Source organism: Anser anser (assembly GCF_964211835.1).
Source record: "Anser anser genome assembly, chromosome: 3".
Lineage (NCBI taxonomy): Eukaryota > Metazoa > Chordata > Aves > Anseriformes > Anatidae > Anser > Anser anser.
This window is the reverse complement of record NC_139722.1, coordinates 103,895,209-103,909,985: the sequence shown is the minus strand read 5'-3', so window position 1 is coordinate 103,909,985 and position 14,777 is coordinate 103,895,209. Positions and strand designations below refer to the sequence as shown.

The 14,777-nt window shown below is 46.9% G+C and overlaps 1 protein-coding gene and 1 long non-coding RNA gene across 8 annotated transcripts in view; one reads left to right on the top strand and one right to left on the bottom strand.

Moving 5' to 3' along the window:
• The window catches only part of STUM (stum, mechanosensory transduction mediator homolog), a 41,243-nt gene that overhangs the window by 2,603 nt on the left and 23,863 nt on the right, over positions 1-14,777 (bottom strand). Inside the window, exons 2-4 of one of the 4 annotated variants that reach the window (XM_083831225.1) lie at positions 8,701-8,880; positions 3,484-7,881; positions 1,552-2,521 (exon numbers count right to left, since the gene is read on the bottom strand). In XM_083831225.1, coding sequence (XP_083687351.1) covers positions 7,856-7,881; positions 8,701-8,880 — 206 coding nt within the window. In that variant the 3' untranslated portion in view covers positions 1,552-2,521; positions 3,484-7,855. The remainder of the gene's footprint in view (positions 1-1,551; positions 2,522-3,483; positions 7,882-8,700; positions 8,881-14,777) is intronic. The other 3 variants (XM_083831226.1, XM_083831224.1, XM_083831223.1) reach the window with 3 other exon arrangements.
• LOC310897528 overlaps positions 8,887-14,777 on the top strand; it is a 46,094-nt gene continuing 40,203 nt past the window's right edge. For all 4 annotated transcript variants that reach the window (XR_014582364.1, XR_014582365.1, XR_014582366.1 and 1 more), the window contains exon 1: positions 8,887-13,172. This is a non-coding gene — a long non-coding RNA (uncharacterized lncRNA). The remainder of the gene's footprint in view (positions 13,173-14,777) is intronic.

The window sequence follows — 14,777 nt, the reverse complement described above, 5'->3', positions numbered from 1 at the left end:
TCCTCACTACAGTGCACAGACAGACAGCACCAAACACACAAGTCTATCAGTACTCACAGGTACCAAAACACATTCTTCCTAGATGACGTTTAACTAGTTTTCTGCTTCTCCTGGTTCAGAACTTGAGAAGGGCTTCTGTACCCGAAGGCTTTGTCTGTTTGCTTTTTAACACCAGGGTAATCCCGAGGAGCTCAGCTCTTGTCTTTAATGCAGGTTGTCCCCATATTTAACCTTTCCTAGTGCAATCCACCCCTTGTGAATCGGGCTGGGATTTCCGAAGTGCTGCTGTCGTGCAACCTGTCACCACGTCATGCTGTGACAATCATGCTGCCTTTCACCTTGAGCACACCCAGCCCTAGGTTATCAAGAAGCACCAGCTGGCACCTGTCCACCCAAGAAACCCACTTCACTGCTGCCCATGCTATGTGGTTTAACTTGCTCTAGAAGATGGTGTTTTTTCATCGTTTTCCTCTAAAAATTGAAAATGAGAGGCTTTTCTGTCTGCACGACGTTATGGACCTTTGCTTTCTGTGGAGCAGCTGAAAAACCAGGGTTCAGCTCACCCATTTTAACACGGGATAGTTGGAAATAGCTGTTTGAGGCTGTCCAGCACCGCAGCACAACCATGTGCCGTGCACGAGCCCAGCAGAAACTCCCCTGGGTTATTTCTGCAGTTCTCTCTGCCCAAGAGCCAAAGCCATGTCTTCCAGAGACCACAGGCACCAGAGGATGTGTTCAGTGATGCCAAGGCAGTTGTGTATGCGTTTATTTGAGCGTGTGGACTCAGGCACACTGCACTCGTGCCCCAGCTGGCTTCTGTACACACACAAAGGGTGCAAGTTATACTGGCTTGGCTGAAGTCTGTCTCAGTAAATACTGAGTGAGCTGCACGTGTTACAGATGGGCATCCTTACTCTAGCAGGGCTGTCCTGGTGTACACCTGGTGTACCTTTCACTGCACCCAGCATTTTGGGGTTTCTGTTCTCTGCTGTGCAGGCGGTCAGAGGAGGAGGCACGTATGCTCAGTGCACTCTCTGCTGGTTCACTTCGAGGCTCCCTTTCCAGAAAAAAAGTTATCCTAAGTGACAGGGTCTGCGCTGCAAGCACACCAGTGTGCTTCGAAATGTGCTTTCCAAAGCCATCAGTCGTGCTGTGAGAGGCCGGGCCCTTGCACAGCAGGGGATGCATGCTGCATGCTGCCTCCCTGCCGAAACGACAGCTGAGGAGCAACTCAGATGTCTGCTTGGGTACATCCTGGTGAAGGCAATGGGATTTCTTTTTGCTAAGGACGGACGGACAGACACACACACACGCACTCTCTCTCCTGCCTCCCACCTCCCTCCTTCTTTTCCCAAGGGGCTCCCAGCAGGTCCTACCTTCCCCAGCACAGCCCCTCTCGCCCTGCCAAAAAGGCAGCCAGGAACAAAGGACCCAGACGGCAGCTGCAGCTCTGCAGTCCCACCGTGAGCATGCAGCTCTGTGCCTTGGCCACAACCACCACCTAGTGCCTGAGCAGCACCAGGGCACAATCCTCAAGTGTCAGGCACTTACCCCTGGGGAGCAGAGCAGAGATGCTCCATCGACTGGTCCTGCGGGACACGCTGCGCAGGGATCCATGTCCAAACCAAGGAGAGACTGACAGCGGGTTCCTTCCAGGGGAAGGGGAGGAGAAGTCTTTACACCGGAGGTTTTTGGCAGCGCAGGGCTTGTCCCACTGCCACGCCGGCAGCACACAGGGGATTCCCGTCTCCCGCTGGTAGGAGCTTCCCGGGGCCAGTGGGAGGTCTGGTGCTTGCGTGGAGCCAGCGGATCGAAGTAGAGGACAGCCCAACTCAGTTTAAGAGTAAAATACAATTCACAGCAAGCACATTTCTCAAGACATCTGCAATGATAGAGCTTCAAAGGTACACAGCTGAGGAAGCTGGGCTGAGCCCTCTGCTGCCACCAAGCAGTCAAGAACGGGCTCTCAGAAGGGAAAAAAGTAACGCTTGTTGCTTTTACAGGCTGTACGTTTGTCTATTGATAGCTCCTTGGCATTTGATGTTCACAGCTGGTTTTCTTTAATGTAACAGGAGGCAAAAACATATAACAGGAGGCAAAATGTCTTTGACCACTTCCTGCTGGGAGGACAGAGGGAGCAATATCTCCCATTCCCCTCTCTCCCAGCTCTGCTGCCTGCCCAGGAGCCACCTTCACCGGGGGGTTTCCTCCTCCCGGCACACTCCTTTTCCTCCTCCTCGACCACCCACCGCACTCTGGCTGGGGCTGGTCCCAATGCACGCTGCGTTTGCCCCATCTCTGCTCCTCACTCAGTGCAAGTCTCCTTCTGCTGTTCTGCACCTCCGCTCCGCTGGATGGGCAGGTGGACAGGGCCGAACACAAAACAAAAGGAAGAAGAAAGACAAAGGGTAGTGAAAAGGTCCGTGGCCCACGGCTGCCAAAGGAAATCTCTTGCCGTGTTTCTCTGAACATATTTGTCCCAGCCACTACAGCTGCTGTGGGATCCCCTGCTCCTTGTAGCCTGTGAGGAGGAGGGGAAGGGAACACGATTAGTCTCAGTTCCTAAGTCCCTTGCCAGCCTCAGCAAGGCTCTGGCAAGCCTGGTGTACGAGGAGGTGTACATTGACCCACGCAGGGGGGGTAACCACTTGCCCATGCAGCGCCTGGCTGCCACCAGCCCTGACCGGAATGGAGGCACGCTGCCGGAAGGGGTTTCAAAAGTGCTGGGTATGTGTCTGCAACCTCCAGTGCAACCTAATAACCTCATGGCTTCGCGGGTACGCTGAGACCATCCCCGTAAGGGTACTCTGCCTCATTACCCGTTTGCTTTGCCCCAGCCCACCAGCAGTAGAGGTGCTTTTGTCAGGGCGCAGCAGCAGTCCAGCTGCGCTGGGGACAAGGGATCTGTTCGGCATAAAAAAGCCCCTGCTCTGTCAGCTGCCCCAGCTATGGTGGCTGGGGTGAGCTACCGGGGGCCAGGGAGATAGCAGAGCACCCGCAGCTCTTGTGTGACACAAGGTGATGAGAAAAATGGGTTGTTGTGTTTTGTTTTGTGTTGTGTTTTTTTTTTAACACTTTCCTAGGTAGTTGCAACGACCTCACCAGACGATTTCCCTGCTTCTGCTGTAAAAGCAGCTGAGGTTGTAATGTGACAGATCTCCTCTTTAAAAAATAAACAACAACAACAAATCCCAACAAACTGTCCATACCTGCGCTGCCTGCGACAGTGATGCTCTTCCAACCAGGTACCTTTTTAAAATTGTTTTCTTTGCTTGAATAAAGTAAGTAGACTGTAAAGTTCATATTTTGAATTTCAAAAAAAAAAAGTGAAATTCTGCATCTTAGAAGAATATTTAATGCTTTGAACGTTGATATTTTTAAAATTTCTTTCCAACTCACACGTAAGGCTGTTCTAAGTCCATTTAAAGAAGCTAAACACAGAGTACACTCAAGTGCTCCAACCTCTACCTTTAAGGGACTTACTGGTGAACCAAGAGGTGGCCCTGGTAAATGACCTTTGCTGCACTTTGGAAATGTCCACGTGTGCATCCAGCCTTGGCAGCCTGGATCCCCTGCTGTTAAAAGGAGCACAGGGAGGCAAGGATCGGATTAACACTTCTCAGCACAGACAGCGCTGCACCACACTGCTTCCCGTGCCATGCAGCTGAACAGAAAGACCCTCAGATCTTTCCAACAGTATTTTGTAGGGAAAAAATGATTTCTTGTCCATTTATGTTCTAACTGTGAGTCAGCTGCGAAGGCAAAATGAAGCCCTGTAATGTGGAGTTACCTAAGGCACTACTCTAACTTGTTCAGTAAAAAAAATGTGGAGCAGAAAGCTGGGGTCATGCTGTAAATCCTTAGCTGAAGCAAGCAAGATAGGTTATACTTACAGTTACTTTGTTTGTGTAGCCTTGCCTTTAATTAAGATATAACAGAAATCTGTTCAGTTCTGCTGCTTGGTTTTGCAACCGGATAGAAGCCAATTGCAATGGCAGAGCTTGTATCGCTCTTTACGTGAACAAAGTAAGCCAAAAGATGACCTCTTCTGTGCTAAATTACATTATTAAAATATTTAAGACTTACTTGTCCTATTAAATAGTTTATACATGAAAATAAATAGTTACCATGCTTCTTGTATAGCAGTAGGTGTTTTGTGTAAAGCAACTTTATGTTAGTGTGCTTGTGTAGCAATAGAGTTGAGGTGCAGTTTGGTAAAGCAGACAGGTCTAGAACCAGCATTTGTGCCCCAAATCACCAACTTAACCGAGTTTGTTTGAAATTGCACTTCTGTAAACCATTGCAAGATTGCATTTAGAGTAAGCTGCAGGCAAAAGGCAACCAATGTACACAGGCTGTCCTCCCACTGGCCCTCCCCAGGACCACGTTCCTACTCAAGGTTCTCTGAGGCCAGAGCAGGTTGCTACCACCCCTATCCTGCTCTGGGGATGTCCCCAGAACACCTGTGACACAGCCTAGGGAACATTTTGACCTTGGTCTGTCCTGCAGCTATAGCAATATACCAGGATCTTCCACCTGGCACATGGTGGGACTGTTGCAGGTGCTCTGGGTTTCTCCGAGAGCTCAGGCATCACCTGTTGTAGGGGCATTGGGATTTGTGAGCAATCTGCTCTTGGGATGGGGATGCAGGCTACTGCCAGAGGCGGTACCCTTCTTGTTCCCCTGCGTCCGCTGGAATGACAAGGACAGACAGACACAGGCAGACATGCACAGACACCACAGACAGAGCCAGACATGGGCTGGGAGCAGGCGGCACCTGCCCAAGCCAGACCTAAGCTCCTCACCCTAGACAAGTGCTTTCTGGGATCTGCCATGAGGTGTGAGGGTGAGGAGGAAGGAAGAGCAACAGAAACAAACTTACCTTGTGAAACTTTGATGGTGAACAAAAGGAGGCAAAGGAACATGAAAGAAAGAGAGAGGGAGAAATGTAACTGTAGACTATATATCCGAAACACATGAAGAATGAATAAATTGGAGCTGTGAAGTAAACAGAGAACATCTCTACAATCAAACATTCACACCAAAGCTAACCCTTGACAAGGCTGTATTTAGCTAAAATCCTTGTATTTGCAGTGGATTGTTTTGTTTGGGGTTCTTGTTTATGGAGGACAGTGGAATCCTCGTCTGTTTTTCAGGTCACTGGCCCTGAGCCGAACACCTCCAAGCCCAAGAGGTGCTCTCATGAACGCTTTCCTCGGTGATGTTGCTATTACATGGGCTGGACTGAAGAAGAACTGAAGGTGGAAAACAAGACATCATGGTGTATGGGATGGCACGTGGTACACGTTGTTTGTGGTCCAACAGCCAGGAGAACTACACCTGCTGGCTTTTCTCCAGGTTTGCTGCCATGTTTGCTCGTGCCCACAGGTGTCTTCTGCATGTCCCAGCCTGACTGGTTGCTGCTGACCTTGGCTGTATCTAACATTCATAAATTAGGTCAAGAACTTAACCCACTGCAGCACTTGATAGGAGACCACAACAAAGATTATTCCACCTACTTACCTTAAGCAAAGTCTGGGGGATGGTTCTATTTAGACTGAAAATAATGTAATGTAAAGTAGGCAATTTGCCCCCAGAATTTCCTTAATCTCACGAAGGGTTACCAGCTGTTTAGGGATGCTCTTTTCTTCTGAGTCTCTCACATGCTTTCTGTTTTCTTTCCTTACCAGGGCAACTGCAGAACCTACCCTAGGATGGGCCCTGTGGAGAAGACAGGCCTTGGTGACACTTCCCAAAGTCTCTGGGAGCCTAAATGTACAGTAACCATGCAATCATCTGTTGCTTCTGGCAAGGTGTGAGCATTGTAATTAGCAAAGGAGTGAGTGACAAGTGGACAGGATGATTACGAGTGATTTCTTACTACTGTTTTCCAGCGAGTTCTTGAAAGGCCAAGTGCTGCTGCAGCAGGAGTCTCTCCTCTGAAACCACAAGTGACAGTGCCTTTGCTCATCCGTAGGCACAGCCATGCACACTGTTGATTTGTATGTCTGATCACCTTCTCTATTCACAAAATGAATTCCTCTGCCACAGAAGGGAATTAGGCCAGTTTAACACAGCTTGTTCTTAACAACCCCAGGCTGACTCTTGCTTTGTTTCTTTTTATTTTCTAAATGCTTGCAAATCATCCACGTGACTAGTTGTTCCGGGAATTGAAGCGTACCTGACTGACCTATAATTCCTCTCATTTTTCTCCGCATTAAAGACGGGCAGCATGACATTATCCTCAAGGCTCTCCTATTGGACCAGGCTCCTGCGGTGCTCCCCTTTCAGAGTCTGAGAATTAAGGAGCACTACGAAGGGAAGAATAGCGACTAGGAAGGGAAGAATAGCAACAAGCCTTCCTACCTGCGACCCAGTGCTCTGCCAATCAATGCAATGGTACAGGCTCTGCCTTCAGCCCATGAAAGAGGCACTGATCCCTCATGGCATCCGTGGAAATCCAGAGCAAAGGCCCCCCAGTCCCTTTATCTGTGATATCACACACTCTGCCCACCTTTAGCCCATCAGAATCACACTACCTGTATATACGGGACTGCCACAGGGAGGCATGGACTCAACCATTTCATGGTGAGGAAGATTAGAGGTTCAGGGGCAGTGGTTCAGTAGGTTTTGACTACTCCCAACCCAAATGCAGATTCAAGTTGCAACAGTTTATGGTTTCTGCTCAGTGCAGAACAAACTGCAAACAACTTGTTTCTATTTGTATGCAAACAAACTCAAACCAAAGCAAAACATTTTGTGGCAGTGTTTTTAAATGAAATATCTTATTTCTTGCATTTAAAACATCGTTTCATTTTTAATGACTCAGTTTTGAATTTGTTTTTGTTTTAGTTTTGTTCTTGTTTTTACATGAAAACAAAGCATTGGAAAAAAAAACAACACACATTTCACTTCAGGCCTGGCAGGCTGTTTGATCCAGCTGGGAGCAGTTGATCACTTCCGTTTTTTCCTGTGATTGAAAAGCTATTTTTTTCTTTTGTTCTCCATCAACCATGAGCTGCTTAATGTATTCAGGATTACCCTTATATATTGTAAGTAAATTTAAAACCTAGCTATTTAATGAGACCACAAGAAACTGCCTAGGGCTGCAACTTGTCAGGTAATACAGAACTGGTTAACATGAGGCATGGGGGCTCCCCTTCCCCTCCTGTACTAGCAGATGGACCTGGATGAAGCTGTGATTTTATCCCCAGCAGCCAAACCAGAAAACTAGTTGGAGCCTCCTGAGCACCAGCCATTTGCCCAGCTGATGTGTGTCTTCGCTATACACAAGGAGGACAACAGAGTAAGGTCAGTCAAAGTTTCAGCTGCAGCTCTTTATCTGAACAGGTGCTTGACACTCCAAAAGTGGGTCTGCCAGCAGTGTTCCACATGCTGAGGCTGTCCAGCAGAGCAATAGCGCTAGCATGTATAGGTACAAGCACGTAATTGCCCAATTACACACAACTCAGGCAGGTTCTTAGAGACATTTCACAGTTACAGACTGACTCACATGTTATCCTCATCAGGCTACCCAACATGCAGGTACCTCTGAGATGAAACTTCTGCTGGTTTGCAGGGGAAAACAAAGTGTAGTGCTGCCTTTGTCTTGAGGAAAGCCTTTTGTTTCACTCATGTTCACATCATCTTACTGTGTATGTGGATCACCCTGAACTCAGCCTGTAAATTGAAGCTGGCTCAGAAAGTAGCAGGTGGTTTGGTGGACGGGTTTAACCGATGGGTTTGGCATCTGAAAATTTGCTCTGTTTTCCTGCTGTTCTTTTCAGTTTCATCCATTTAACTGTTTTGCTGGTGCCTGGCAGTTTCCTGAGATCCTCCTCCCACAGAGATGTCATCAGCAGAGATGACTACGTGAAGACCCTTCAAACAAAACAGCAAAAGCTACTGGTAAGACATTCTCCAGAAGCCCTCACTTTGCGAACTGCTGACCCACTTGGTCAAGCTGGGGCAGTGTCCACCAAAGTGAAAGTGCCCACCAGTGAAAGTCTTTAGCAGATAAAGTGACAGAGCTTGTGGGGTGGCATTACGTAGTTAACCAGTTGGATGAGCTAAGTTATGTATGTTCAAGGAAGAATTCTTCTCCTCTTCCTCTAGAGTAGTGGTTCAGAGCCTTCTTAAAGAGTGTAGGGGAATTCCTTCCAGAAAAAGCTCAACAGTCCTATTCAGCCTAAGAACTTAATGAAACATGAAAAAAAGCCTTTGGATGCATAGATTCAGAGGAGGATGGAAGGTACTAGATCAACCCCAGAGCTTTTCTGGGGATGGACTGCCTTGCTAGCAGGAATGGACTAGCACTTGCTAGAGAGGTGCCGCTGGAGTCAGGGGGAGACAAAGGTCTTTCTTGTTCAAACCACATGCAGATGCAACCAGGAAGACCACCAGACAACAGCGTTCACAGTGCTGGGATCTGCACCCTTCCTACAATTCTCCCTTTTTTAAGGGGAATGTAAGATCCTAACCTGCATGGTGGGATGAGAGACATCCAAATGTGTGATGGGGCAGCCTGGGTGCAAGTGCTCCTAACCACCTCTCACAATTCCTCTGCCTACTGTTTCTCATCGACTTGCAGAGCCCATCCTGTGGCTTTTGCAGTCTGGCGGCTTGCAGGGCCATTAGCTGGGTCCCAGCAACACAGCCAAAGGCGGGGGGTAGATGGGAGGGGGAGTGCACTGTACTTACTTGCAAGAATGACCATGTCCATCCCCCAAAATATACTCATAATCCAGCCAACCATCACGATTGCCGTCAGGATCTGAATCAGTGCAGCGGCAATGTTCAGCCAGAAGACGCAACACATGTGCCTGTCAGGGAGGTCGGTCCGGGCCCCACACAGCACCGTGAAAGCTGATACAAGTGTTCCTATGGAGAGAGCAGCAAGAAAACACACAGTGAGAGCCACAGCTTCATGCCAAATTCCTTCCTTTAAACCTACTTTTCAGAGCATCCTGCTCCTTGTGCTCTCACTGCGGTGCTGGAAATCTACAATTATCATTAGAGGATAAACGGAGGCATAGCCACATCTACCTTGAACATATTGCTGTCTCCACTGAATTACACTGATATGTATACGTGAAACTAGGACAGAAAAACCTGTTTCAGGTTTTGGATTCTTTTTTTCACCTGTCTACCTTTTTTCTGTCTCCTGATTCCCTTTTGGGGAGAATACTTTCTCCACAGAAGCTCTATAAGGGAAAATTCCACTGAGAATTAGGGTGCTACTGGGTGTACAAAGTGGTACGTTTTTGACATGTCTGCATGAAAACTGTCTGATACTACTCCCAAATACTGCTCCAGAAGTAGCATACGCAAAAAAGGGGTGCTACTGAGGCACTGTATTTTTGCATAGTGCTCCCCCCAGTTGCAATCTGTTATGTGGGAGAGTGTTTTAACAGAGCAGGAAAAGCGAAACCAAAGCTCAGCACTGAGCCAGGCTCACCTGGTGCTGCAGACCCTGGCTCAAACTGAGCCAAGCTTTCAAAACTTCCACACACCCTCAGGACTTCCTGAAACAATTCAGACAAATGATCTCATTGATGCATGAAAGTAAAAGTAGGGGCGAGTTACACAGCAGACATTACAAAGATTTTTTTCTGAATTTACCACATTGGATGGGCCTGACCATTTTTTCGCAGCTGATGTTCTGTTTCCATGGATAACTGAAACTGCAGCTCGGGGAAGTCTTATCTTCCTCACAGCCAACCCGCAGAAATGCACACCATCAGCAAAGAGTAGCAGAAGCTGTTTCTGATTCCTACGATGTACAAGCTGTAGGTCAGGAGATTCAATTATCTGAGCTAAGTGTGCATTTCAACAGCTTTTATCATTATAAATTGTCTTTGTAATTTTTTTAAAATCTAGATAGGGCATTGCCAAGGTAGGCACAAAGGTGTGGTATAGTTTGTGCTGGATAAGCCAGTTCTGTAAAAGTTTCCTCGATGAATGTTTGGGATTACAAACAGTGCAGAATGATGAACAATGTTTTCTACAAAGCTCGCCCTTTTACCTTTTTAAGGATGGGAGCAAGCAAACAACCTGTGAGAAGTGAATGAGTGAGCTCATCTGTGATATCTCTGATGTACACAAATACTTTGCTGAACTCAGAGGAAAGATGGAGTCCCTTGACTTGACTGCAGGCAGGAGGAAACACTAAGTCTGCATCCTTCCTGAAGACAGGACAGACAGAGCAGAAGGGTCTGGTTAGGAGCAAAATGCCATTGTCCTGCTCCATCATGGAAGTGGGAGAGACACTCTCTGCCACCACTCCCTTTCTCAGTGGTAACACCGAGAACAGTCAGTTACCTGCTAGGGAAGGCTGGCTACAGCCTATTTTTAATCTCACCATCTTCTGCAGGCTTCAGCTCCAGCATCTTCCTAATGCTCCACCAGCTCCTAACCCCCCCCTTGTCTTCCTGCCACTGGTGCAAGCTGATTTCGTACTCCCACAGGCGCCCTGTGCTGCAGCCAGCAGTGCAGCAGACGTGGCGGCATCACAGGGAGAGGGAGTGGGTGCGCAGCGCTGAAATGGAGGGAGGCAGCCCCACGCCCAAGCATCGCTGGCAGGCTGCCCAGCAAGGTGGGAAGAGCGAAAGGGGTAATTGCTTTTATCCTGAAGGATGTTGAATCAGTCTTCCTGTTTCTCATTAAGAGAGAGGTTACCTTTTGCTCCCTGGCTTTGCTGTCTTCCATGTGGGATTACCCCAGATCTCTGCCCTGCTTTACCCACCATTTTTTTCCCTGTATAGTTTCCTCAGACCAGAAGGAAGACTGAAATATTCCCTAGTGCATCCTCAAACAGTTCTCTGCAAAGTTACAGCGTAGCAGTATCTGAGATTGGACTGAGGCAGGATCAGAAACTGAATATTTATGTTTTCCCATCAAGATGCTAAATCTTGCCAAATGGCAATGCATATCTGTTTTGATAATGAAAATTGCCTTACCTTTACTCTTCCAAGATGTGTTACAAAAAAGATTGTAAATGAGCAATAATTCTTAAAATACAGCTTCAGTTCCTTCCAGTGACGCTTTTAATATTTTTACATTATTAGAGTGAAGTGCTGAATTGCCTAATTAATCCCCTACACACCACAGTGACTAAGCTAATGTCTAGTCCCATTCTGAAGGGAACAAAGCAGCCAAGTGTCCCTGTCTGGAGACAGAATTAATACAGAAACTTTGGTTAATATCTCAAGAACCCTGCCTTCTGACTCCCCATTCAGGCCACTTTCCTGCTCTTGGGAGCCAATGCATTTTCTTTACTAGTTATGATTAGTTAATACTAATTTAAAATGTTGGCATTTTTAAATACAATAATCAAGATGTGCCAGCAGATACAAAATGGAAGTAGTTTTCCTTTAGTCAACATATGTTTCTTTCAGAGGACAAGCATTTTATCTGTGTTTCAACAAACCTGGAGAAAATGCTCTTCTCTAGCCCCAGTTTCACTCCAAAACGTGAGGCAGAAGAAAGCCTTAAATACATTTTCCAAGATATGTGATTTCCCCTTAAGAAAGTTTCTTAGCTGCACGTTTCCAAATATGGAAGAGTTTGCATCTGGGAGCACATTCCTGAAGAGGAGGAGGAAGGAAAGCTGTGTCTGCTGATACCGTGTGTCTGCGGCAGTTAGGGCACCGATGCATTTACCTCCCTGACTCAGTGTGTGGGCACTTGGATACCTGCAGCATATAAAGTGTAAACTTGGTAAGAAAATTGCAGCTCAAATACGTGAGCTCTCCAAAAAGATCTCAGGCTGTGAAAGTAGCCAGTGAATGCAAACTTTTAACACTGCAAACAAATGAAAACTAAAAATCCCTACAACCTTGCCAGCATAACATGAGAAAAATAATTTGTATGAGGCATTTCTCATATCTTCCCAACGGAAAGTGGCCCAAACCTAGTAAAATCTGGTATTACTCTACACCATGTGCTTTCTCTGTTTAGCTCAGAGCAGAAGCTGATTGCACTGGTAGCCATGTCCTGCTTTGTTCCATAGGTGGGAAACGAGAGGTTGCAGGTAAGGGATGTGGAGTAAGGGCCAGGGTTACACAAAGACAACAGACGTGTTAAGAGCTTCCCTCCACTAGGAGAAAATTCAACGATCAATTGGGGTCGTTTTGGATTACACAAGTAAATAAGGAAGGCTTTCTGTTGTTATTTGTAGGGTACCACCACTAAGGGAAAGACAAATGGGGGGGGGGAGTGCCCCTTGTCCCCTCTCTGGTCTGTTCTCCCACATATCACACAGGATAAAATCCCCTCTGCTGTGCTCTGTTTGCTGTATGCTCCTCTGATCCTGGCACTCGCAGCCTTCCCAAGAGCATCAGCTGTCAGCTCCTGGCCTCACAGAGCACATTGAATTAGTGTGAGACAGGAATGTTTTGTCTATGTGTTTTTTTTTTTCCTACTAGACTTAAGACTCACACCCTAGAGAGACCTCTTCTGGCTTACTACTGATTGGGTCACTCGTCCTGGGTGATATAAACATGATATTAAGTGACAACTGTTTTATGGACCATCTTAAGCTACACGTGAATTTTCCTCTCCTGTTTTTGCAAGAAAATCTATCTATCCTGGGCACTCCTGCAGGAGCTTCAGTCAGATATGGAGCTTGGCATGTTTCATGTAAAGGACATGGCTGTGAGCAAACTTTTGATTATATCTTCCCAGAAATATCAGATGTAGAAGCCTAGTCAGTCGAGGTGCAAAACAGAGGAAGACGAGACACCAGTGCCCGCAGGGCAAATGGAAATAATTCGAGCACACCAACTTGTTAGTGGGCTTCCTACTGACTACCAGGTATCTGGAACCACAGAAAGTATCTACACAGTGAGGAAATCAGGCCAGATGAGCTACCCAGTTACAGGTGGAGGAAGAGAAGAAACCAAAATGACTGCAGCTGGGGCAGCTTATTAGATTGGGGCAGCTCATTAGGTTGCTGCTGGTCATGCTCCCTACCCTACAAAGCACGACAGCTGGAGCTAGAGAGGGGCTTGGAGATGTTTGTTCCTCTTCCTGTAAGCTTAGGAGTTGTACAAGATGGTCTCCTGCAGTACTGGGAGTGAATGAGGCAGTGGGAGCGTTTGCTTCTCTCCTAAGGGAAAAAGCAAAACGTGTCACGACCCAAGAGCTGGAGCAAGGCTCTAAGAGGCGTGCAGGTAAGCACAGGGAAAGTTAGGAAGAACAGGGGAATGATGTCTGAGATGTCTGTAGAAGCAGGGAAGGCTGCAGGCTTGATGATGGGAGATGCAGTTAAGGTGCGTGTTTTGTGGGGATGAGAAGGAACTGTGTAACAGTATTGTGTCAGGGGAATGCAGTGTGTGGGGACATGTCTAATGTGTCTGAATTTTTTAACTAAAATGATTATTAGCTGTCATTAAACAGTGTTGACAGGTGTATGAGGCAGATGTTGTGGATGTGCTGAAAATTCATGAGATGTGCTCGTTCTTGCTCGAATAAGCCAGAAAAATAGCACAAAAAGGGTGATAAGGATTGCAGTTTGCTTGCTGTTATAGTGACTGTGTTATCTACTGCCTGAGACATCTGTGAGTCCTTGGTGTCCTGAACTCATTTTTCACACTCCCGTCTGTAAGGAGTCTCAGTTATGGAGGCCTCTCATCCTTGGTGGCATCAGTCAAAATGCTAATCTGTAGTCCTCTGGATTATGACAAGGGAAAGAACTACTATAACTCCCCCAAGAAGCAGCCATTAGCAGTGCCAGCTGACGTCTGAAGTCCTTCCCCTTTGCCACATGGGTAGAGCTGGGCTGCAGAGAGGACACTGTCAACAGCCCAAGAAAAGGAAACTGCAGAGCACTAATGTTCAGGCTGAGTAGCTACTGACCTTTCTCTAGTCAGGGAATTGTTTATGTCTTTCCTTGAAAAACAGACACAAAGCAAAATCCAAGGGAAATGTTTTGGCCAGCGTAAGCCCTCACCACTCTCCTCAGTTTCTGCCTTGCTGGAACTCATTAGGGCTTAGGCTGCATTAGAGAGAACTTGCCAGCATGAGTGTATTACCTAAACCCTCCAAGATGAGTGTTGTCATCACAAGCTTATTACAGCTCTCTGCTCAGAAAAGGCTGCTCCAGCTAATGTGTCTGTAGCCTTCTTGGCACCAAGCGGCTTGGGAACACTGGTGCCTCTATGGGCTGGGGTTAGTGCGCAGTCCAGGATACAGAGCTTGTCACACAGCAGTTCTTTCACCTTTGGCGGGTGCTGCATGTGCTTCTGAAATATAAAGTAGAGGTGGCAAGATGGCATCACAATGCTACAGCATCAACAAGATTTAGGTGTTCCCACAAGAACATATGCAACCTGCGTATCTGTGACTTTCATTAAATCCTTCCTCTTGCAGATCACTTCAGTCATGGAATTAATCCAAGAGTCAGTGCAATTACCCTGTTCTAGAAATAAAGGTACTTTATCTCCATATCTTAAAAGAAAGCTTACGTTGATTTTCTTGTTTTGGATAAAGTTTGATTAAATAGGCACTGGCAAGCTTTCTCACCCTTTCCATTGTCCAAACAGACTGAAGCTTAACTTCTTCCACACACAGTGTAAGGAGGGCTAGGACAGATGAGTAGCTCTAACAATTTGAGCGGGAAGAAGAGCAGGAGCAGAGGACTGCTTAAAATAATGACAGGCTTGCTTGGTCCCAGTCATCACCTTTTAGAACTGGGGGGAAAAAAAAAAAAATACTTGAAATTCATAGGCCAAGCACAAACTATGGTCTCAAACTGTGACCAAGTAATGATGCAACCA